Here is a 25,729-nt window from a genome sequence, read left to right as displayed (position 1 = left end):
AAGAGCAAAACCTCCACCTTCGCTTTGATTCACCAGCGATGAGCCAGCTGTTCTCCCAGAAGTTAAGCTTTGTGGTTGGCGTTTTTTTCCATTAAAGTTTTACTTGGCTTCCATGACTCAAATACTACTGAAAGATCAGAGCGCGGAATGTGCGCTGTTCTTGACTGACACTGTAGTAGTCCCCATGGGCCCTGACTCTGCTAGAGCCAGTGCAAGTAAAGCAAAGCACCAGGGAACTCACTACCTCGCACCAGATTAACCAATCCAGAGGTAGGTCAGGGAACATCTTTGTGCACTGATAAACCTTCTTTTTTGCCTTTTGCTATCAGGCTGCTGGATTGCTATTGCACAGATTATCTACACTACAACCGCTCTATAGAATATTTTCAATAAAGTCTCATCTGTACTTTGCATGCATGAGTAAGAGCTCCTGGGTGTGTCCAAGACCTCAGAGCTTACAGCATTAGCTGTAGGCATCACAAGTCATTTGGTTCCTAAAACATTGTGTACTTAAAGGCAGCCCTACACCAGAGCCCCTTCCCAGCCCTTTACTGCTGCATTAGAGCACATACACGCACACGCACCAACTAACTTGGCTGCCCGGAACATTTTCTAAAGGTAAAGATAACTGCTAAGCACTTATTCCTGAGTGGGAAAGGACGGAAAATAGTTACTCTGGTTAGCAGAAGTAACATCTATAACAGCAAGAGTGCAACAGAAACTGGCAGGACCGTAAGGCGCGGCTGTGAAAGTGTTATGCCATTTGCTATAAGCACGCTATGCCAACAGCTCATTCCTAACCGCATAGTTATTTTACAGACTCCCAGCCACAAACAGCAAATGCAAACTGAAGAATTTCTCTTTTTGGTGAAAAGGGTGTCTTTGGAGATGGATTGCCGATTTCCCTGTTTGTTTTGACCAGATGAGCTAAGGAATCTGCTTCCAACACTGATTCGCTCGCAGCGGGAAGTGACTGTACTCAGTCCATTAGTTCTGGATTCCAGCACAAGCAAAGCATCTCTCCATGTCAGGCTGGCGCAGAATTTTTTTCTCCTTCCAGCATGATTACCTGTGAGGTTACCTGAGGCTCCCTGAGAGCTAGGAAGATGAAAGCTCAGCTTCCTTTACATTGGAGAAGAGCAGGAAATTTAAAGGAGTGACTCTCCCCAAGGAATGTTAATCCTGTCATTGCAGTTTAAAGTGACATGGGATTTTAAACGCTTGATTCCTACTTTGTCTTTTGCAAAGAAGCTTCAACCTAGAGCATGTAAACAGGGGAAAAAAAGGGGGTACTGATTACAGAGCCAGTGAAGGAGCCCCCAAAGGTTCCCTCTCCTCTCAGCAGAAGTTTGCAGGAAAACAAGAGGTGCTGCTGGAGAGATCTAGTGCGTGTTTTAACCATAGTGATCAGTTATAGCTAGTCAGCCCCACATTACACTTAATCAAATCTCACCACGTACTGCTGCCCAAAGGATACAGCTGCTTTTAGCACATTCTATGGGATCAAATGAATAGATCAAATGGTTTTCTATCAGATCAGCCACTTAACTCACTCCACAGCTGCACGAGCTGTACAAAGAGGGGACAAGCAGAGCTACCTAGAACAGGATGGTCCATTTTGGCAATGGCCCACAGTTAGATTAAATTAAGCACAACACGGGACACTACCCTCAGTCTGTTCAAACATTTCTCCCAGAAGTTGCCATGGAGGTCTAGTAAGAATAATGTTGTCACTGCAGTGGCTCTTTGCTACTACAGCGACATCAGAGACAGACTGCATCTTTCAGTAGTTTGGTTTTCAGGGCAGGAACAAATAAAGGACTGGGAAGTGGTTACACTGCACTGCGAAGAGTGGGCCATGTATAAGTTTTTTTAGTTCTCTTTGCCCAAGCTCTTCTGAAAATGTTAGTGTTTTATCTTTAAGTACTTAAATAAATGTTCCTAATTAGGATGCAACACAAATGCCATCAAATTGTAAGCCTAAATCTGTATGTATATCAAACATTTGGATGTATGATTTCTCTGAATGAAAGGAACAATCTGCAAAATTGACCTTCTTAAATCAGCGATTGTTTTGTTCAGACATGTGAAACGCAGAGCAGTGGGGCAGGAGAGGGATAACACTCTCTGGAATAGCTACGCATAAAGCCCATTGTCCAAGGCTGAAACAGACGGTTTGCAAATAGAACACATGCAATGTCAAAAGAATAAGATATTACATGTTCAGTAATCCTTGTAGGCATGTTTTGCTGTAATAAGGTTTTACTTTCTGTTTAGAAGAATACTGTACAAGCTAGTTGGTGTATGTTCATTAAAATCCATACCAGGCACAATTCTCATTTAGGGAAACCACATCCTGACTTAAAACACAGAAATGAAGGACAGCAAGATTACAGGAGAACGATGGTGGTCTGAAGTTTACCATACACTGTTATCTTAAATTCCAGTCTGAAATCTAACAGCTAGCTATAAAAGTCTCTGAGCATGTTGCAGTTGCTTAAACTTACTCATGAAAGTATTCACATGAACTTATGCTACAACACTGTTTTGTTATACATTCCTTTATATTGCCCTGGGAAATAACTCAATTACCTAGTGCCCATGCAAACATTTAACAAGTTAACTTTTGCATGGTAGACACTGATATTTTTCTTAATTACAGGTCAAAGATCATTTAGTCATTTCCCCTCCCATCTCCTTAACCTCCTCAAGTTTCCTGGATTTTGTAAAAACGTTTCCCTTCCCAACATGTTTTCATTATAAGCTTGAAGTTTTCCATTTCCCTACCTGTATTGTAGTGTTCCCACCTTCCAGAAGGGCAATGGCTAGCAGGATGCTCTCATGGAAGACTCTGTCACTGGTGGCATTCATGATGAGATCTATGACCAGGTTGGATGCACCTTCTTTATCCAGATGACACTGGACATCTGCCAAACTCATCTCACCTCGGCTCATTGAACTCGATCCAGAGCTTCCTCCTATAAAGGTGATTATGAGAAACAGGCTGAGATTCAAACCCTGCTACCCTTCGGTGATGGCACCTCTCTTCTGGTTTAAATTATTAAGCTATGCCAAATAAATGGTGTGCACATGTTTGTTAACAGTGATGAACTCAGCTCCTAGCATTTCTGCAAGGAAGAGTTTGTAGCTTAAAGCACATATCGGGCACGTTGTAAGATGGGCACTTAACACTGCTTTCATACGTGCGAGTCTGCGGGAGGTGGTGCCCTGGGCTGACAATGGGAAATGTTTACTGCTGCTGCTGCCTTCCTTAGCAGCAGAAGATGGGAAGAGGGATGGTGTATTGGAAGAGGATTCTGGAAACAGCATGGATTCAGGGATACAAGGAGAGGCAGAGGCTCTGCAGAGCCAGTGAGGGGAAGAGGAAAAGGCAAGACAAATTCCAGAGGATGGCAAAGCCAATGCTCTATAAAGTGCAAGAGTATGGCAGCAGGCAGCACAACACAAGAACAAATGAAATATATATCAACTTCAAAAAATAGGGGGAAATTTTTTTTGTGTGTGTGTTTTTTTCTGATCAGGCCTGCTTTCAACAGGATTACCTGCTGTCTTTATTTTGAAGAGGCAAAACCCACTGAACGGTGTTTTGACAAAACGTGCTTGACATTACTGACCTTTTAGCAATGGTCTCAAATTAAATAAACTGCACCTTATAACTGACTTCAAACTGCATTTTTGCTCATGCTACCCCACAATCTCTCTGTAATACAATTAAATGTTTTTGTTTCAGATATGGTTAATAATCTGATATCCCTATGAGCACATTTCCCAAATATTATTGCAAATATTAAATTGATCAGGTTTTCTAAGTACATTCATTCAAAGCAAAGTCACAAAATTCAAGCCAACCCAAGATAGTCTCTGGAAAGTATAAAAACCTCTGCCTGCTTAATTTTAGAGTACTTTCTCAAATGCAGTCAGGAGAAAAAAAGAACACTGCTCTCATCTGCATGAAGAAAAAGCAGCTGACACGATTATAGACAGGAGAGCGATGCTCTGCTCAGCCTAAAGTGGAATCCCTCAAGGGGAGTAAAAACACATTGGAATTTCCAAAAGCAGTAGCAACACGCAAGCAGGACTTCTTCCCCATCCATGTGGATGGTTTCTTCTTTTTCGGTATTTCATAGGACAGAACAGTAGGGGAAAAAGTCCAAAAGGAGGAAAAACCCCCTATTTCACCTGATTTGTCAGGCAAACACTGACACACAGCATCTGGCAGAGCAGATCACACAAACCGCTGATGAGCAGGAGCACGTCCTACCTCCTGCCCCGGCTTTGCTGGCGCCTCCGGCAGACAAGGGGCCATTGCCGAAGGTGGTGAGGCTCTCGCGCCGTCCCGCCGGTCTCACATTGCCGTAGTAACGGTTGACCAAAACTTGCCTGAGTGCCTCACCCTTGATTCAAAGAGGATAAGGAAATCACAATGTGAGTTTAATGAATAAATAAACTACTAATATTCAGTAGCAAGGGGACTGCTGTTATCATTAGCCTACTTGCAGCAAGGGAGGGGGAACAGAAACCCTGGAGATTTCGAAAAATCCACTGAGCATCTCCTGATGTGCTTGGGCAGGCTGGGACACAAGGGGGTCTCATGGGGCTCAAAAAAAATTACGTGTTCCCAGCACCATAAATTGCTACAGTTCAGATTTTGTGCTGAAGCTTTCTAGGCAATTTTATTCTCAAAGAGCTTTTTTTTTCTTTTTTTAAATTAAGATCTATTGTCTCAGTTTTAAATGTAAAAAAGTGGCACCTGCACAGCACGAACACAAAATGAAGAGAAGGATTAGAGAAAGAGTAACATTAGAAATGGTTTTGTGAGCAAGCAATCCCATCTTCTCAAACCTATCCTATTTTGCCATTTCACCAATGTTGCAGGGATGCACTCTTTTCTCCCCTCCATCAGCAACTGATGCGATCTAACGCTGCCAGCCGCCGAGCGGAAACCTGAGCGATCCCTGCTGCATCCCAGCTCTTTGTTCCCCATGTCCCTGCTGGCAGCTGCCCAAGCCGCCCGGTCACGCCGGCAGTCAGCATCTGAGCACATGAGCCCACGGACACTGCGGGGCACCGGTCCTCAGATAACCCCGACATCCCGGCCCCGGGGAGCAGCCAGCACAGCCGCGTGGAGCACGTGCCGCTGCCGTCAGCAGAGGCCAGAGGAGATCAAAACACCTCCCAGGTTGAATGTTAACCTGTGGACCCTGCACTGGTCTCACTTAAGCCTTCACAGGAATTCCCAGTAATTCAGAGAACCGTACAAAAGCTGGTGGTACTGCCAGCAATAGGCAGACATACAAACACCGCAGTTGGATTAACAGATTTTTATAAGGTCTTTGTGCAAAAAAGAAAACTGGCGATTATTTTAACTGGGAGCTACTGTGCTGCTAATGGCAGTGTGCTGTGGTTCCAGCAGTACCACCCTGAGAGGGGAGGAAGGGGACTTAAAAAAGAAAAAAAAGGGGGGGATCTAGCCAAGAATAATTTCATATTAAAAACCTGTCAGGATGAACTGAAGTATTTTGATCTCCCTTCACAAAATAAGTGCTTGACACCGATTTTCAGTTGTATTTCAAATGAAATTAGTTGTCTGACTATAGATTCAAAATATCATTAACTACAAGGTTTAATATTAGCTGTCATGCAAGCGAATACTTTCTAAACTTTCACAAGAGACCTTTAAAGCACAAACAAGTAAATGGAACAATGTAAGTGTGCATTAATTGGCTCATACAAAACTGCCGCAGCCACACTGCTTTTGATACAAAGCTGGCACCCACAAAAGGTACCTTAGAGAAATCCTTATACCCCAAAGCACTGGAAAGACAAAAACCTGTCTGGAAATTAACAGTCCTTTACCGAATTTCAGACATCACTTCCAAACAGCGAAGCTCAACACCTGCCTGCAGCTGGTCAGGGATCGCTGCCCTCCCCACAAGGCTGGTGCTAACGTCAGGACTCCTGCCACCGCCTGCTTCTTGTCACTACAATTCAGTAGATTAAAAATCATTCCTATAGATTATTAGTGTGAAACCTGCAGCACAGGAGCTGCATTTTATGGAATCAGATGGGAATGGGGGAAGCGGCAGGGAGACAAGATGTAAAATAAACATGAAGAGAGCTTTCCAACCAGCTGCTTCCAAAAGTCCCCAAAAAAAGAAAAAAAATCCAAGTTACTCTGGAAGCAACAGTAGAAGAAGATGAGCACTTTTCCAAGGGGCATACGCTTCCTATCACCGCTTGGGCCAAATAGTGAACATGTAGGAGAGGCAAGAGACTAAAATTCAAAAGCTCAAGAAATTTCTCATCCCAGAGGAGCTACTTTGACTGACAGTGACATGAGAGTGTTTAGTACATGATGTAGTGCTTTAACCATCTTTCTGCTCTCAGTCTGGCAGGTAAGGAAGGCTACATGACAGAACAAGGCTAAGCCAGACAAAAAAAAAAAAAAAAAAGAAACCCACAAAAAACAACCAAAAAACTTAACTACATCTTCCTTCTACATGTGTACTGATTAGAAAGGCAACTTGATGCCTATATAAGCCCTATGCCAAAAATCAAGTTACAGTGGAGTTGTCACATTACCTTTTTCCTCTTCTGTTAAACTAACTGGCAGTTGTCATATCAACTGGCATTTAAAACCAGTAATTTTTACTACTTACTACAAAGATAACAACACACATCCAACCACAAGAACTGCTGTTCAGTAAACTCCACCTCCTCCTGAATTCAGAAGAGTAACTAAAGCTCCTGGGATTGTCTCTAGACTTTCCTTCTGGTCCTGTGGAGCAGAAGGCAACTTCTATTCCATGGTCAAAATAGTTGGGGTCAGTGGAGAGACCTCATTGGGAGCTGCTGCTCCGAGGACAGACCTGCAGCACCTCCGTTGTCTATAGGAGCAGTGTATCCAAAATAGGATGAGTAACCAGAAAATACAAGTGGGAACATGTATCGAGCATTTGTTGTTTCTACGCTAAAAGCGTGCTGATCCACGGTCTTGGAGGTTTGGCAATCCACATTCACTAGCATTTCTAATTCTAACTGGGAAGAACAACTTTGTTTCCTACAAAATTATTCAAGCCCACTGTGTTAGCTAACAAGTATATGAATATGCGATCAAAGTAGAGGGGAGAAAAAATAAGTGGTATTTAAGAAATGTTATAATTAATTCAGCTGCAATGCTTGGCTCCAGAACAGTTCTTTAACCATCATGTTACTGTTGTACACCACTTTGATGCGTACAGTATGCAAACAAATATCAGATGTTTGGCGGCAATAAGAAAAATCAAATATGCTACCTAGAAAAAAAAACCAACAGCATTCAGTTTCATCTGCATTCACCATCAAGGTAAACTAACAGTAAGTAGTATACAAACATTATTGCACATGTATCAGTAAAGCAGATGCAATACACAACTTGGTTTAAGTGATATCAAAAACCTGTTATAATCTTTGAAACAGAGAATCTTTAATAATATTTAAGAGTGAAGCAGTTAGAAGTTGCTGCTATTCTGCTCCCAGCTACAAGAGCAGAACAAATCGAGTAATGTAGTGACGACGTTGATTTTGCAGCTTGGCTGCTTATGAAGGGGGAGGTTTGGCCAAAGCAGGCAAACTCCACAAGCACTGATTAAACTCCACAAGCACTGATTAATCTCACTTCATAATTGTGTGATCATCACCAAAAGGGACCGCTTTGAAAGTGTGAACAGACTAGACCAGGATCTGAGGTTTAATTCAGAGCAGCCAAGCACTTGGTCCTTCTATTTAGTACAAGAGAAGGTACTCCAACACCCCATTTTGTAAGCATGGCTGATCTTTTTAGATTTTCCAAGAGACCGACAGCAAGCAGTTAACTACAGAAGTTTCTTGCATGACTTTTGCTTCACTGTTTAAAAGGAAAAGATAGAGGATTAGTTCTGAACATGCTTAACTGCTGTACATACCCTTCTATGATCCTCCAGTTGCCTCTGTGGTAGACTTTGATCAAGCTCCTGCTGTGCATGCAGAAATTTCATTTTAAAGCAGAACAACACTAAAGAGACACTAACATCTTTGCACTCATGGAAAATATTAAGGGAAGTCACAGCTGAAAGCAAGGGGGGAGATGAGGAAGATCGACTGACAAGCTTTCTAAACAGAACATCTGCCCTCAATTAGCTCTGGCTGTACTTAACCAGCCTGCTCTGCCACCCTCCAGCAGACCACCATGGCATGCACGTATGCCAACACATTCCCGCTGATTTAAAGAAAACACAAAGTCTGTCTAATTTTACAGTTACCAATAACACACAGAAGTTTTGAAGAACTCAAACCATGCATGCCCATGCGTACATATACACAGACACACACACACACGTACAAACACACCATCCCACTATACGCACACTTCTGGAGGAAGTGTAGGTACGTTGACATATCTGACCATGGTCAGGGAAGCTCTTTTGAGACTGCGGAGGGCCTCTGACAAAACCTCTGGGATTTCCATTCCAATGCCATGGACTTCAGGGGGGTTTCACTAAAAGTCCCTCGGCATGTGCATGTTCCCAAATCAAATCTCTTATTCCAGATATTAATTTTCACGAATGGAACTTCCACTTTGTAAAACTGAAGTACGTTGAGTTTTTGCTGCTTTAAAGCATTCTGAAAATGTGTAGGAACAACCACTCTATACAGGGACCCATCTTAAAACAGGAGCCATCTCCCAAACATCTCAAAGTCATTCTATGACCACTCAGAGTTCCAGTTTACATTTAAACACTATTCCACAAAAATTACAAATACAAAGGTCTAAACCACCACAAACTACAATTTTTTTCTTCATGATTTCAAAACATATTTATAATCTTCACATTTATGTAGCTTAGAGAAGTGACACTGTCCTAGATTTAGACTTCCATGTTGTTTCACTTAGATTTGCACTGGTATAGCACCCAGTTGTACAATCTACCAATGCCATCTCTGGATGTCCCATTAATTTCAAAAGAATTTGAGATTTCATAAATTCCCATGTCTTCATTTTGGCAAATAACCTGTCTTATGCAAACTAATGCTGGGGTATCTCATAAGGGAAATCTGCCTACGTGTCCAATTCACTATAGAGCTGGTAACCTCGAATATGTGAAGTGACGATTAGCTGTTTCACTGTGGCATTTTAAATGGGACACCCAGCTGCTCTGGGATTATGAAGTTTCCACTAACTTCTTCTGACACCTCCATTTCCTTATCAAAGTTTTTAATTATGTGAGACAAAGGGAAAACCAAATTCTGTATTAGGAGCCAGAGAAACAAGTCTCAGTTTGCTAATGCAGGGGGATTTGAGAGGAGACTTTTCAAACAGTGCCTCCCTTAAAGGCATAAAGGAAATGGCTAAAAGGAAAAAAGATTTGGGACTGGTGTACATGGTTTTTTATAGTTTCAGACTATCATGCTGATGCTGTATTGGATTAAACCACTTCAACAAATCTACTTATTTACCACGCAGGAACACACACTTCACAGGTTTTTTTTACCAACAAGACACTCGACCAGGACTACTTCAAAACACCAATATTTGCCTGTTGTACAAATATAGGTGGGTGACACACCTCTACAGAGCTTTCCGTTTCTGGAGGTTGCGGCAGCTAGTTGAAAGTAAAATGCAGAAAAATTAGTCATTCTTCAAGAATCTTTCATCCCAACAGAAATCTAGTGGTCAACACTTAGGGGAAGGGAGGTAGCAAAGCACTCGACTTAGCTGAATCATCACAAATGAGTTACAGCCATAATTACTGTTTACACCCTCCCACCCACCCAGCTCCTAAAAGGGCTACATTTTGAAAATTCAGCAGGTATCGTTTGAACATCCCGAACTACTTTGCATGAACACAGAGGCACAAGCAAAAAGCTTTAGTTGCAGGTGCACGCAGGTCTGCAATGCAGAAATGCACTTTTGGGCAGCCTGCTCGGACCGCACACCCGGAACCTGCGACTCGCAGAGGGCGAAGGCAGCAAGCCCATCCCTAGAGGGGGGGAGGAGGAGGAGGAGGAGGAAGCCAGGGCTGCAAGTCACAGAAAGGCAGCAGACTTACAGTGTTAGTTTTAAAAAAATGCTTTCAGTGGATTCTCATCTATAAACATACTTTTCCTGAGATAAAAGATACGTGATACAGCACCAAACACGAGCAATGAAATAAGAGGCTTAACGGTGACAGCTTTTCAAATTTAAAATGCTGATCATCACATTGAAACAGATGAAGACGAGCAACTTTTATCTCGTAGAGCTTAGACATACAACAGGGACCTAAACATTCAAATGAAACTGCCTACTAAATCTTGGGTAAATTGATTTAACTTCTCAGGAACAGACACTAAGAAATAAGACAAGGACGATACAGTAATACTAAATTAAGTCAGCCACTCATTGCCCATGTCTGCCTAGAGGACACATGAACTAGACAGACAAATCAAGCACAGGCTGAGAGAGCGACCGTGGTATTTTAACCCGATACCCACAGCAGCCTAGGAAATGCACAGCAAAGGAAGGCGATGAGATCCAGAAGTCTAAATATGGAGAGACTCCGCTTCCCAGGAAGGAGCCAGGGGAGCAAGCGCTTCTGCTGCGGTGCTCCATGGGCAGGGGCTCCTTGGCCACGAAGAACTGTTCTCCGTTCTCCTAATGGACTTTCCTCCGGGCTAATTCACACGGCCTTTGGTACACCATTTCCTTGCATTGTCACCACTCTTGGAAACTTCACAAGCATGCAAACCATTTCGCTCTTGGCCAAGTTGAAGCAGGGAGTATTTAAACCAGAGGACCAAAAGTTAACAGGAAGAACATCATTTATGCAGAGGAACACACAGTTCCTGCACACCCCGCTTTGGACACCCTTGCTGCTCGTCGGCTGGACACTGGAAACGCCGTATCAAGTCATTAGGGAGTCTGGGCACATTGTTCTGATTGCAGACACCGTCTGCACAACTTGCTTCAGAGCAAAGCAAAAAAATTCCTCCTTTCTTAAGTCGTCAACAGCAGCAAGGAAATTGTGCATATTCCCCTGTAAGGGAAATTAGGTACCTTCCTTTCAGGGAAGAGGAGACAGAAGCTGGCAGGTCAAGTGGACACCACTGCCACGAGATAACGTACTAGACTTTGGATTTCAATGAAAGCTTCCTTATTCCTGGGCTTATACCATGACCCCAAATTAATCAAACATATGTGTACATTTTGGGGCTGAAAACTAGCACAGACGAAGAATCAGCATGAAATTAGTTTGATCTTTCCAACTTAAATTGGAGAAGGAAAAAGTACATATTCTAGCTAGCGAATTCCTATGCCTTCCCACTGTAGCACAGACAGCATGTATAAATAGATCAGCGTGTTCGAACCAGCCCCACAAACTCATCTGCAAGCAAAAGCTACTGCCCTTGGCAATGCTCAGCTGGATCATTCCAAATAAGCACAGTCTTCAGCAATCTTTCAGTAAGAATATAAACTCTAAATACTGGAATTGTTATTGTTTGAGTCCAAATGGGTTAAAATACCAAAGAATTACTGAGGTGTAGTTATTGTGCTTCACTTTGCACTATACTATGTGCTGCAACAGCGAAGTATCTACTTATGCTTTCCAAGAAGGATCGAATAGGGTGGGAGAGTAGACTGAAGTAGTAATTTTGCTAGATTTCTTGTGCTTCTGTATACCTCAGCTCTCCACCTAGAAGAAAAGTGATTGTTTGAGGGACAGGGGCAAGTTTGTGGAATACCAAACAGTGGCCAGGTGAGTGCCACGGACACGGTGGCCAGCTTTTAAACTGGAACATAGTGGGTGGCAGGCTCAAAGAAGAGTACAACACCTTTACTTTTTGCTAGCAGTAGCAAAAGTTCCTTTCAACTTGCTGTGCAAAAACCCCCCTTCCTTTGAAGTTTCCATTCCCGCAAGGCTGGCAAATAAACCACTCATCATTAGCTGTAACAGGAGAATTACAATTTCTTTGACCTGCTGGTGACCGTAATGCTTCTAGCATCCATTTCCCCAACACAGACTACGTGTGTTTCCCAGAATGGTCTTTATCTGACTCAACAGTGGATGTATCCACCTCAAAAACCACCAAAGCAAGTGACAGGTCAAGTGTGAACTCATTACATCTCAATTTATGAGATATGGAAGAGGTTTCAGTCCTTTTCCTTTATGGTTTTGAGGAAGGTGTGAAAGTTGTATTTTCATTTGCTTTCAAAATAACAATCAAGATGAAAGTTGTCTAATCCTGTCTTTCACAGAAAATTCAAACAACTAGCACTGTGGATAATAAAGAAGAAAGAGTTTGAGGAAATCCAGAAATATTTTCATCCAGGCTAAAGCCTCAGGATTGCTTTTCTCAATATTTCTTTTTAAACTCAACTCTGTAGTAAACATCCAGAACACTGAGCGCTGAAAAGGCTTGAAATGCATTTAAAAGGCAGTTGGAGATTCCCATTCACATAGACAGGGTCTCCTCCAGATAGTGGCTTCAGCAAAACAGGATGGAAAACATCTCATATTGTAATGTTACAAATGGATGGGAAATAAGATTATCAGAAAAATCCGCATGTTTGTGTGAGCACACACACGCGAACACTTTCAAAAACCTGATCCTTCTCTCTTCAGCCTCACCAGATTTTGGAATTGTGAAACATAATGGACAAACCAGCACACTTACAAGCACAAACCTCCTCCGCTTCAGGCCATCTCCGAGTTTAAAGGACAGAGAGGTGACAAACCTCAGACTGCTTAACTTCCACGAGCTGATGCCATTTTCCAAACTACCACACATCTCCTTTAGGTCTTTTTCCTAAACATCCCTCTAAATCAGATAGGAAGGTGACTGGCTGGTTCAAGGCAACAGTAAACTGACACCTGTCCTGGGAGGTCTTCAAGATCAACACTGAGCATTTTGAAGCAGCTTAGTCAAGCTAAATTGATTTGGCTCGGTAGAGAAGCAATGGCGAGAAACAAGATGCCCTGTGCTCTGCAGGAAGTCGGGTTACATTACCGAGCGGTCCCTTCTGGTCCTGAAATCTGTGAATTCAGGAACCAGCCCAACTCCATGCATATGCCACCTAATTATCAGGGTGGCGGGGGGAGAGATTTGGCATAGAGAGGAAATAAAAAGGGGAAAAACACAACTAGAGTCAGTCAGCCAAAGATCACATTAAGCTTTTGATATTTTGCATCTGGTTGTATATCCAGATGCAAAGAACTACAGTGAAGATCTCAGATATATGTTATTCTGAAACCATTGCCCTCTGCTTCCTCTGCCTCAGCTCTTGCATTACCATCTCCTGCATCAGCTGGAGTTCCAGCGGGACTGGTTGTTTAGACACAGTCCTGGAAGTCCCTTTCCACTTTTTCCTCCCTTTTCTGAATTTCTCCTCGTTTCTCTCTGAAATACATTCAGTATAGCTCTTACTTGAAAGACACACAGCAAAAGCACCAGCTAGTCCGATTCCTGACAACTGACTAGAGCACAAATTATGTTGCTGTCCTTCATAATTCTTCAATAATACCAGAAAACTCCACGTAGGTTACCTGCTTGCCAAGTCTCCTTTGAAAGGCCAATACTGTTACCTTGTAGAACCGAGAAAAAAATTGGAAAGGAAATTTCTAGCCTCTGCAGATGATATGTAGGTGTTTGTCAAACACGCATTTGACTTGCTATGGATAAGTTTCAGGGCAGAGGGGAATAATTGGGAACCGAGAACACTAAACTGCTTTGACAAACTTCCCACGTTACAGTTTACCATTGTAACAGACCTGCACCAAAGTTGCTGAGTGCTGTATGTTTAGTGATGGAGGATCTCACATCTGCATAAATCAAGGGGTAGCACAAGATGTGAAGCAGCACCTTGTCCTGGCACAGGCTCCTCTGAGCCACCCAGCTCTCCCAGCCCTCACAGAAGACATACAGGATTTATGGGGGGCAGAGGCAGCCCCCCAGCTCCCACAGGCACGTGATGGAGCTGCAACCACATGCTTACACCCCCTCACCTCGCTGCTGCGGCGCACACCCACATCAGGGACACGGCTAAACAGCCCCCCCTCCTTATCTCAGTGAATTTGCAGAGACTTTGTACGCTGCCAGACAACGAGGTGGGAAATTTGGCATAAGGGCTGTCAGTGCGTGCGCTGAAAGGTCACTGAGATCTGCCTACAGGAATGCCTTCTCTCATTTTCCAGAGTTCTCAGTTGAGAAAGCATGTTTTACTTGGGCTGGGGCTTTCCTGGAGTTAGAGACCTCAGTCTCTGATACGCCACTGACCTTCCATGGGAGTGCAATCACTTGCTTCTCTTTAAATCCTCAATCTTGCAGGTCTTTTACAGTAACTGAATATAGTAAGAACTATCTTTAATACACATTTTACATTAGCAGTTCTAATTAACTAGTAAGATGGTGTAAATAATTTAAAAAAAAAATTTGTTACAAATAACTACAAGAAATGTTCCAGTCTCCTTTTCCAAAGAGCTCACCAATTCCAGTTCATGCAATAAAAACAGTCCAAAGATTGCAGGATTTCTGAAGGGAAAAAAATATAAGACAGCCCACAAAAATTTATGAGAGCCTGCATTTCCTCTGCTTGAGACATAACAAGTGAAGCACTGTCTAAGTGCAAAATACACAAGAGAAATGACTGTGGAATAAGCCCTCTCTACAAGGAAAATAATTTATAAGTGCATCTCTCCAGCACTTAAGAGGTTAATAAATTTTCCAATTCCAATCAGAAGATGCATAAAATAGCACGTGTTTTGCACCTTACTCAGCCGTCCTAGTTCATCATTGATAAGAGCACTGAGAAGGTTACTTCAGTCAACCCCTTTCAACTAGGATTTTCAGTTCCCTTTTCACCTACTTGAAACCTCAAGACCAAAGTGAAGAGGTGAAAAAAAAAAACCCCAGAACTATATTGAGTGGGTCTGCAGGTGTATTTTGCTGGATACCGTTTTATCAGCTGCACGAAGAAGTGTCATTACTGAATAAAAATAGAAAAACCCCAACAACAACAAAAAAAACCCGGGGTTTTACTTAATTCAGTTTAACTTCAAATCCTAAAAAGGACTACATAATTGCATGGGAAACTCCGGGTGCTTATAGAGTTTTGCTGGATTTGGTCTTTTTGGTGTTTGCTGGCCGCTGCCCAGGGCCCCACCAGCCCCGCAGGGAGGGGGGAAGCAGCAGAGCACCCCCTCTCACCCCAAAAAATAAAATCCAGATCCAACGGTATGGGACCGGTAGTCACGGGAAGCGTCGGCAGCCCCACAGGCACAGCAGCCCCGGCGCAGCCCGTGGTGACTGTAAACATCTCCACCGCATTTATTGGCAATTACCGCTGAAGGTCACACAGCAGCAGCGGGCCTAAATTCCAGGAAAAAAAGCTCTTCTTATGTAACTGCTGCCTGAGTGCTGGCAGGTGCCCAGCGGAGCAGCTCACTGCAATGTGGCTGGGAGGGGGGAAAAGGGGAAAAAAAAAAAAAAAAAAAAAAAAGAAAAAAAAGTAGGACATCTCCCAGCCACATTCAGCATCCTGAGCATGCCACCTGCAGGTCAGCACTAACACTTCTCTCCTTTTTAGGCCATAAAATATTAATGTGTTTCTCTAGGACATAGGCGTTTTAGTGTCCAAGACTCACACTGCAGGTGGAAACTGGGCCACGCTGTCCCCAAACGCCTATCTGGACCCAGGAGAGTGGACGGGAACGTCTCGTTGCAAACAGAAATGCCTCAGCGTTTCAGGAGCTGTCCTGCCTGAGCTGTCCTGGACCACAGGGAACCCACGGTGGAGCTCACCATCTCAACTTCAGTTGGGAAACACCGCAAAATCTGCATTGGTATCATGCCTGGACTTTTTAGTGGGTTGGGGATTAAATTAAAAGTAAATTAAGCCGTTGCGTCTAATTACAACTGGGGTTTAGTTATCACTGTTGTGTGAAGATTCACACTTGATGGCACTTGAGGCAAATTCAGCTTGGTCCTGAACCTCTTCTCTGAGAGACCAGCATTGTCAACAGCTCCATCAAGAACAGGATTACAGCAGTTCCAGCCCAGCAAGGAGTCGATCAAGAGGTACTCAGCCCAAGGGCTTTCACAGGCAACGCGCCAGTGCCCTGCCCTGGGGATTTCTACTTTCTTTATTACTTGAGAAACCTGCACAGAGCCAATGCTAAGACCACCCTGTTTAGCTCTTCAGCTCAAGTCAGACCCCTGCAGCTCCTAGCGCCCACCCGATGCTCCGGGAGAGGCTGTGGAGCCAGAGGAACAGAGTCCCACCACAAACTGGAAGACAAGCTCTGAGCACACAGCTCCCCAAGATCAGGACAAAACCCAACACGACCATGGTGCAAGTAAGGTGCAAATAAGGTGCAAAATGGTTTACAGTTTCCGATGGTTTTGGTCTTCTAGCAAAACAAATTGTGCTTTTCATCCCTCTTTCAAGATACCTTTTCTGCTCTTTATTTTAATACTGGTCTCATGCAGCCCCTATCCCAAAGGTCTGTGCACCTTTACAAGTTTACAGGAACCTGAGTGTTTTGGAAATACTGCAAGATGACTCTCATTCTTAGTGCATCCTAATTTCTGTCCCCAGAAGAAAAACCTTTTGCACTAATCCTGCCACAACAGCGGATGCTGCAGAGTTCAAAAAAACGTCTACAAGAGCTTAAAGATGCTATCACCATATTTCTGCCAGACCAGATCACGGTCCTCAGATTACGGTAACAGATGTTGAAAACAAACACCACACTACACCGCTTCTCCTTGGAAAAGGACAGTTCCTTCCTGTCCCTCATTTCCAACAAAAAGGGAATTCCAGATAAACCCCTCAATAGAAAGCACGGGAACTAGGCCAATAGCATTAAACCGTACTATCCCCCCCCCCTTCATTTCCACACCACCTCTCCAGCACTGCAAATACTCCAGCAACCCCAACGGCTCAGCCCGGCATTCGCAGGGGGGGCTGCCGACCTCGCGCTCAGGTCGCCGCGTTCACCATCCTTCCTGTTCTGCAGGGGATTTCCTACCATCGAGGTGAATTCCAGCATTATTCACCCAGTTAAAAGGGCACTCCCTTTCTTCACTCGCAAAAACGTTAAGGGGGACCGGAATGCCGATTTTCTATCATGACTTTTGATAAGAAGCGCATGGACCTCCTGGTATTTTATTATTCGGATTTTTATCTTTATTATTTGGACCCACCACTCACTGAAATTACCTTGCAGTAAGCAACTAAGATATATAAATCTATCTATGTCTACAATCACATAAATACTATGAAATAATGCCATAAGATGGTTACTTGAATAGAATTTTACCCTGAAGGAATAAAAAGCATTTTGCCTGATCAGAAAAATTAAATTGTGCAGAATTCGACAGAAAGGGAAGTTAATAATTTTACTAATAATGGAGATTTCTGTATTCTTTGCCCTAAATGTTTACAGTTTCCAGGGTTGATGGGGGGAGGAAGGAAGAAACCCCAGGATTTCTGTTGAGACTTGTCAGTGGTTCAAGCCCTGTCCCAATCCCTTTCTATAAGCAGCCAGCACTCGTTGCCGATAGTAATAAACACACCTGCTCCCTCCACACAGTCGCTCCATCAAGGAGCAATAAAGTTCCTCCTGTGCAGCCTCCAGACCAAATCCTAAATTGCTCTGCACACTCTGGCTGATTTATTGCAGGCAAAGACAGCACATTACAGCCAGAAACTGAAGGGGAAAGAGTTTCATATTATTATTTAATTTGCAATTAAACAATTCAAGTTTGTCTGAAGTTTCTCCAAGATAAAATTATATATATATATATATATATATATGCTACTCTGGGAAGCTGCAGCACCATGTAATCTAAGGGGTCTAGCGCCTGACAGAAGCGTTAATGTGCTACAGATTAACTTTTCAAAAACAGAGCACGCTGCTGGTGCATACTCCCCAGGTAAGGGCGGGAGGAAATCTTGGTTTATAAAAGAGAGAGAGAAAATAATTACACCAGAGGTTAGGCACTGCAGTACCTCTGTAACGATGTAATACTAGAAGTTTGGTGTGAAGCTTAGAGACACACCTGAGATGTCTCATACTTGCACGGGTCAGAGGTGACGGCAGTGCAGTAAACTGACTTGTGCCACACGACCTGCTGTCTCCTTCAGACCAAAATCAGACTCGCTCTCTGCAAACATCCTACCCATCAGCTATCTTCTACACGTGCTAACGGGAAGGGCACGCTAACAGTAGAAAACTTCCATCAACGAACAGGAGGGTGAATACTCCGAGCAGCTCTAGCTGGGGATCTTCTGATAAAGAGCTTTTTGTTGAAGCTGAAACTGGGGATGGGAAAGGTATCTCAGACCCTGGCCGGACCTCCTGCTCCAGCCTGGAGAGGGGACCCTCGCGCACACCAGGATGACGGTGACGGTACCGACCTGCGGCACAGCAGGGGCCTGAGCATCCCAACCAGACGCTAGGCTGAAAACAAACCGAAAAAGCCACAAGTCCAGTTTGTTCTCATGAGGAATTCTGGTCCTTCCCTCCCCTAAAAGCCCTGCTGAATGGAAAAGACCCTCCAACCCAATCCTGGGCGATGCGTACGCTTTTTGGTCTACTTTTGTGACAAACAGTTTGGATTTCGAATCCCTTTCAACAGGTGAGGTCCCCAAATATTATTTGGTTTTCAGAATGAAGTTCACCCAGGCGAATTCCGCTGATCAACATCAAATTCACCGCTGATCAACATCAAAATTAACAAGTTCTACAGAAAGCAATTTATGGAGTATTTCATTACCTACTCTATTGAATAAAAGAGCAGTAACATTTTAAGTGTTTTAAGTGGTTGAATTTTGTTCCAACTAAAAGGTTGGCTTGGGAAAGAACGCAGGAAACAAAGCACAGAGAGGAAAATATTTCTGTTTTCCTGGTATTTCAGTAAAATAAGGTGCCAGTCAATCACTTTCTCAGTATTACACATTTATGCAAAAAGAATCTCAAATTTAGCACCCACACGTGGGTTTTTTTTAGCTGGATGAGGAAGTTGCAGCAGCAGAGACAGCTCAGCTCCTTCCTCCACCCCGGGCGCCAGTGCCTGAACCAGACACACTGCTTTTAAAAGTCCTTAGAAAGCTTAATTTCAGTTAAACTGAAAGTTCTCACTCAAATATGGCTTTTCCGCCCATAAAAGAGCTACATACAGCATAAACACAGCCCGGGCTGTTGCACTGCCAACTGAAGGTACGTTTTTGATGGTAGGAAGCTTTTCACACAGAAATAGCTTCAAAAGTCAGTAATTTTCATAGGGTTACACCACATTGCTTTCACAACACATCCGAACGTTTTACATGGCTTTATACGTGAAACCTTGACTAAGAAGCAACAGGAAGGCCAGCGAGATGCTTTGATGAGCTGCATGACTGTCACCTTTTTCGGTAAAGCCAGTAGTGCAGTTTCTGCACAAGGACCCAGCCCTCTGCAGTCGCGCCTGCACCCAGCTACACCGTGCCCTGGGACGTGAGTAATGGCTCTCGCGAGTCAGCAAGCGGAGACGCCTCATTCAGGGTCTTCTCCAGCTGGCTTTTGGCAGGTTCTTCTAACTTCTGCAGGAACGCCATTAAACCTCAGCATGAGGAAAGAGCCTGTTCACCGATGACGCGGTAATCGTGGCTGGGTGCTAAATGCCGATGTTTTAATGGTACCTAGGCAAAGGCACTCAGATCCGGTCCTAAACTTCATGGGATCTACTATGGTACCAGATGATTGTAGACTGCCTGAAATTGTAACTGCATTTGGACTCATACTCCAAGTAATAACATATGGAATTAGTTATGGTAACTACTTCCACTGTAGACACATGGCAGACTAAAAACTCAACTAATTCACTGACACAGGCATACAAATCAGAAAGCTCAGTGCTGAAGAGACAACAGGACAGATCACAGGGCTACTCATAAAACAAACACCATAGAAACAACACTGTAGAAAATAAAAATTAAAACCTCAGCATTATCCAATTCAATGGTAATCTGCCGGAAAAGAAAGAAGGGGAAGAATTGAAAGCAAGCATTAGTAAGATAAATTACAAATAAATTTCATGTTAGGATCTTATAAATCATTTAACACTTTAATGCTGCAATCCAACATTTTGAGTATTTTACAGTCAGCATGAGTAACATTTGCAAGCGCCGGGATACAGTGGGTTAGGGAACCGACACTGCTGGAAGCGCTGTGCCAGGCAGCTTCGGAGGCAGGATGCGCCCTGGCTTTGTTCCTGTGCCAAGTGACAAACCACGCGGGCTGGCTGACCGAGATCCAAGAACTTCACCCTTGGGCATAAGAGTTGCCACCAGCGCGAGCTGTGAGCAGCAGTAGGAATGCAGAGGCTGGATTTCCAGTTTGGGAAGAGAAATGGAGTTTTAAAACCTAAGTCCTGCAGAACTGAGGCTAATCATCTGGTAGGCACCCAGGAAGACGTGTATGAATGACATGTTTCAGCAAAGTAAAAAACTTGGGTCTAGCCTACACTGTCAATGTAGTAAAGTTTTCTGCCTATTAAATATACCACAGTATGCTACCCATCACTGAGCGAACCTGAGCGCGTGCCAAGATGAGGAGTCTTTAGCAATATGTAAAACTTCGAGCCTTCCCACAAGCTTCTGTACATCTGTGTTCTCGCCATGGTTTTTGCATGCTGCAGAGGAATCCCAGCTGTTTAATGAAGGCCCTCACTAACGGGAGCGGACAACACTGCATTCTCATTATGTTTCCCACCTACAAAAGGGACAAGCGCACGGGCCAGGAGGATATGGCATTTCTATTATTTGTGCTGGAAGATTAAGTGTGAGAGAAGGAGTACAATCTTTTTTATAAATCAGATTGTTCCAGCAAGCACCACATGGTATTACAGCAAAATCACGCGCTATGCCAAAACTTCCATGGCGCTCTGCTGCTGAACACTACTTTGAAGTGACTGCTGTCAATTCTGTGAGCATCTGACCTACAAGCAATATTGCTTGCGTGATCAATATGCTGGTCACAAGAATAAGTTTTGCCATCTTTATGTATGTAGGGACTCCTGTATTTAGAAAGGATGCATAAGGTTCCCCCCCCCCCCTTTTTTTTTTTTTACACTCCAGGATGATTTTAAAAACAAAAGGTATTGCCTTTTAAGTGGTGACTAAATACAGTTATATGAGTCAGAAGGGAGAATAAATGCGATTGCACTTCTTACAGCCAGACAGTAAAAGCTGTTCTACTACTACTAGCAGTCTATCTGGAAGCAATCAGCTGCTTTTTCATATTCGGAAATCCACTTCACAGGCAAGCATATTCTTATCTTGCATTACGTAACTCATCTACTGTTTCAGAAATTAATGCATTTTCTACACTTTGAAGATTTTCAGAATCCCGTGGGGATCTCCATGGTCTGAATGGTGCAAGTTATGTTAACTGCATCTTCTAGAAATACAGCTTCACCTGAGTTGGCCAAATGAAGCCTAAGGAACTCCTGTAAATGAAGTTCCATTTAGAAGAATCTCCGAGTGGCATACTGCATTTAAAAGAAAACAACAACAACAACAACAACAACAAAACAACCCAAAACCTCAAAGCTCTCATTTGGGTTTTGTTGGTGTATAGTATATATAGTATCTATCACACACCCTCTCTATTACTTAAGGAGACCTTTGACGGTCTCTCTCGGCTGTTTTTAACAGGAGAATGTACACTGATGTGTTAAGAAAGTGTAAACCCAAATCTATGGTTCTGAATCTTTTACATCCCCAGCTTTGGGCAACAGGAAATATCAGCACTCTACACTTGCTGAAGAGGATCATCTAGCCCAACTCCCTTTTGTAGGCGCAGACTAACTTCTGCAGGCTACAACCAGTCCCCTTCCAGATCAGACTTGTACTATATCGCACATGTCTTAGTAAAGGGACCTTGAGGAGAGGACAAGTCGTCTCCACAGGGCTTCCCTTGTGCTGTTATGACCCAGCACAAGATACTGCCACTTCAGCGGAAAAGGACAGTGTGTGGAAAGTGGGTTGAAACCTGCGGTTGCCGCCCTTTCCTACCTACCCTGCTCCCCTTCTCATCCCACATTTATATGCTTCTTTCTTGCAGTTGATTAGGGCATTCCCCCAAAGTCAATGAGTTTATTGACAAATACTGAGACTGGAAAGTGAAAAAAAATCCTTAGGTAGGACTGCAGGTCTAGAGCAAAGCAGCAGCAGTGGCCGGGAGGTGGGCTGGACCTCTGGCAGCCAAGGGGTAGTAAGAGCATGTGGGAAGAGTGTTCCCTGACATGGCAGGGAGCACAGCACCGGCCATCCCTGCCCTTCGGGCATTTTCCTAGGAGTCTCCCACTCACTCACGGCTCTGCTGTGTGCTCAGCTGGGTGTGCTCGGTTAACAGCCCACACGCGTGCACGTGCACACCCACGTGCACATTGCATTCTCGCTCCATTTGCTCTCCCTCCTCCAGGTCTCTCTGCTCTGGAATGCGAGCGCCTGCCTCTTCCTGGACTGGCAACAGAGCAGTACGTTCTGCTCCTGCATCCTCCTCATTTCCAGCTAGGCTAGCCAAAGCAGGGGTCGCGTGTGACATCCCAGCTGGCCCAATGATGCTACGGGTTCCTCTGCCTTCAGAGCATCTCCCTCCCTTGTGGCTGCAGCTATAGCTACAGTGATAAACTATTATTATTATTATTATTATTATTATTATTATTATTATTATTATTATTATTATTATTAAACTGTCTTACCTCTAAAGCTTTTGCCTTTTTGTGTTGTGAATCTAGCACTATGCAACAACTTTAAACCCTACTGTAAGTGAGAATTGGATATGAGATACCATCTGCTCCCGGGCATGGACTCCCTGTTGCAGTGAGCATCCTTCCACATCACTGCTTCCCCCAGTCCCAACTGGCAATTCTCAATTGCTCATAAGCACATTCACTGGGAGGGTATATTGCTCTGTACGTCTACCATGTGGCATGGTAATAACCATGGTTGCTTAAAAATGCATGAGATAGATACCTTAGACTAGGATTTTAAGACTGACTGTAGGAATGCCTAGATACACAAACATATATGCATATACACACTCTTCTGATGCAAATAGAGAACAGGTCTGTACCTACAGAAAAACATTCTTCTCAACAAGACAAAGGAGTTGTATGTAGGAAAGGGGAAGAAAAAAAATATGGGTGGGTGTACAGACAGTTTCCATCTATAACTCACAAGATGACGACTCAGATGTATATAAATTAAAATTAAAATACAGAATATCGTCTTGTTGCAAGGTTATGTGACCTGATGAAGAGTCACCTAGACCCAGAGAGCAGATAAAGAGGTTATATCCTTCATAAAGAGGTAACGAAATTAGGTATTTTTACAGTGCCAGCAACTGCAGGAATTAGACTTAAACTTGCAAGTCTGAAGTAGAAAAGCAACAGAAACGAGCTTACCTTTCAAATTATATTTGAAGTTATTAGTTGAAATGTTTTGTTCCTGATCCAATACAGAAGTGCTTACACATATAAAACACAGCTTGAAAGAGCAAGAATTTTATTTTCCTTTACTGAATAATAAAGACAGTGTTTAACACAGAATGATGAACTGTAAATTACGTTACCTTTTCTCCATAGCCTCTATCTTTGGTCATCATTTCCCTGAGCGTCTGTAATACTTTAATACATAGTTTCTCCTCATTCTCCTCTAGCAGCTGTTTAGTATGCTTTATTAACCTGAAAATAACCAATCAATCACAGCTCGTTTTAGTACTAATATTCTAAAATGGGATAAGATATACGTGGCTATCTTACTTAATTGGTTTAAGCTGCAAACAAGTTTTATTATCATACCATTATACAACCACCTTGGGAACATTCTCTCAATAGTGACACTGAACCAGCTACCATGGGCTTTGGTGAAGCTGTGAAGGAAACTGCATCCCCCCCAGCAGGAGGGCAGCCAGATAAAACCCTCTGACTACAGGCAGAAAGGAACCAGGGGAAGGGGCAGTGGGATTTAGGACTTGCTGGTCCTCCAGAACAAACACGTAACAGTAAGAAAACTATTCCACATACTACTTTGTTAAAAAAAAAAAATATACTGAGAGTCCTGGATAGCACAATTAGAAATCCATCCTACCCAGCATTTGTTTGTTACTCTGGTACCTAGTTTCCATAAACTCTTTGTAATCCACCCCTCCAGGAGGTGATCTGAGAAGCTGGCTTCTGCTCTGAATTGCCCTCTAAATGACCTTATAATCTTTCCTTTTCCTTCCCTCCAAATCTGGGAGGCATCTGCATTGGGTGATGCACATGATTACAACCAATTCTGACATACTTACCAAGCGCTAAGTGCTACAAGATCAAGTACCTTGCAAACATTACTAGGGTTGAAGGCAGGGACAGAATAACAGGGATTAGCTCATAATTTTTTACTTGTTTATACTACTGTTTATGACACTTCTATCCCGCAGGAATGCCAGAAATTTTTAACCATTAGCTGTGAGAGCACGTCAAGCAGTCTTTCCCCATCCCCAAGAGCTTCCCCCCCCCCCGCCAAGGACAAATTGCATTTATCATATAATGAAATACTCTGCTTTACATAAAGCTGGGCAAGATGGCACCATTCCATAGGGCATGGGAAAACTGGGAAAAAGCAAAACATAACAAAAACCCTCCCAACAAGCCAGACTTCAGGACAACTTACTTGCAAATGAAACCTCCACTTTCACATTTCCTCCTTGCATCTGTGTTCTCCGGGAAGAGCAGTTCAGGCCTGTGAAGCACATCTACCAGTACTGATAACTCTGCCTGGACAAGAGGACGTAGGCGATCCTCTAAAGCTGATACTATGTCCTAGAATATAACCATATCAAGACTTTAAACAAACACTAAATACATATAAATGTATATGCAAATTAATTTTACAAACCACAAAAGAGGGACGGGACAGGACAGGACAGTTAGGTCTGTCCTGCCTGGATAAACTAGATCAAAGACCTCAGAGTTTGGTCAGGTAAGACTTTCAGATTTATCATTTAATAGTTGTCTTTAAAAGGGAAGCCCTGATTTCCAGCAGTCCTCCAGATGACTTAGTTCCCCTACCCTCCCCATCTTTGTAGGTGCTCTTGTTCATATAGGGGAAAGAGAAAAACGCAGACTCAGAGCTGCACTGAAACTCTGTGATAACGATCAGGTTACTTATGCTTACATGGGCTGACAAAAAAAGTACTACTGTTAAAATGATGAAAAAAAAAAAATTCTTCCCCTTTTCATCAATGTTTGGAAAGCTGTAGCTACCTTAAAATGAAACCACATTTATCCTAATACTTAAACAAGGAGAAAACACTGAGATACCTCTGAAGCCAGAGAGGAAGTTTAATCAAATTGAAACAGACAAATAGACAGGAATGGATAAAGAGGGAGAAGCTATTTAAATGAGAATGGGTTGGGCAGTGTTTTTACATTACGTAATATACATTTATGTAAAGTTAGTTAGAACTGTTTGCCAAAAAAAGCTTTTGGCCAGAGAATGAATCTTCAAATGATAAAGGCATCATCATGATGAAAAAGTCCTGTCTTATCAAAGAAATATTACTAATGGTAGAACAAGAATACTTTAAGTACCACTAGCTTCAAATATCAACATCTCCTAGGGTGAGTACTACTATACCCGTTAGCCGTGCACATTCAATTACCTGTCTTGATACAATGG

At 43.1% G+C, this 25,729-nt stretch overlaps 1 protein-coding gene across 1 annotated transcript in view; it reads right to left on the bottom strand.

Annotated features, from left to right (window-relative positions):
• ITPR1 (inositol 1,4,5-trisphosphate receptor type 1) overlaps window positions 1-25,729 on the bottom strand; it is a 186,296-nt gene that overhangs the window by 61,612 nt on the left and 98,955 nt on the right. The window contains exons 38-44 of the mRNA XM_087744237.1: window positions 24,722-24,870; window positions 23,637-23,748; window positions 20,000-20,026; window positions 9,606-9,641; window positions 7,965-8,015; window positions 4,283-4,415; window positions 2,788-2,978 (exon numbers count right to left, since the gene is read on the bottom strand). Coding sequence (XP_087600363.1) covers window positions 2,788-2,978; window positions 4,283-4,415; window positions 7,965-8,015; window positions 9,606-9,641; window positions 20,000-20,026; window positions 23,637-23,748; window positions 24,722-24,870 — 699 coding nt within the window. The remainder of the gene's footprint in view (window positions 1-2,787; window positions 2,979-4,282; window positions 4,416-7,964; window positions 8,016-9,605; window positions 9,642-19,999; window positions 20,027-23,636; window positions 23,749-24,721; window positions 24,871-25,729) is intronic.

Source organism: Nipponia nippon, unplaced genomic scaffold (genome assembly GCF_047370975.1).
Source record: "Nipponia nippon isolate SJK-2023a ecotype South Korea unplaced genomic scaffold, ASM4737097v1 scaffold_9, whole genome shotgun sequence".
In the NCBI taxonomy this organism is placed as follows: domain Eukaryota; kingdom Metazoa; phylum Chordata; class Aves; order Pelecaniformes; family Threskiornithidae; genus Nipponia; species Nipponia nippon.
Note: the sequence above shows the minus strand (reverse complement) of the source record. Positions and strands in the feature narration are given on the sequence as shown.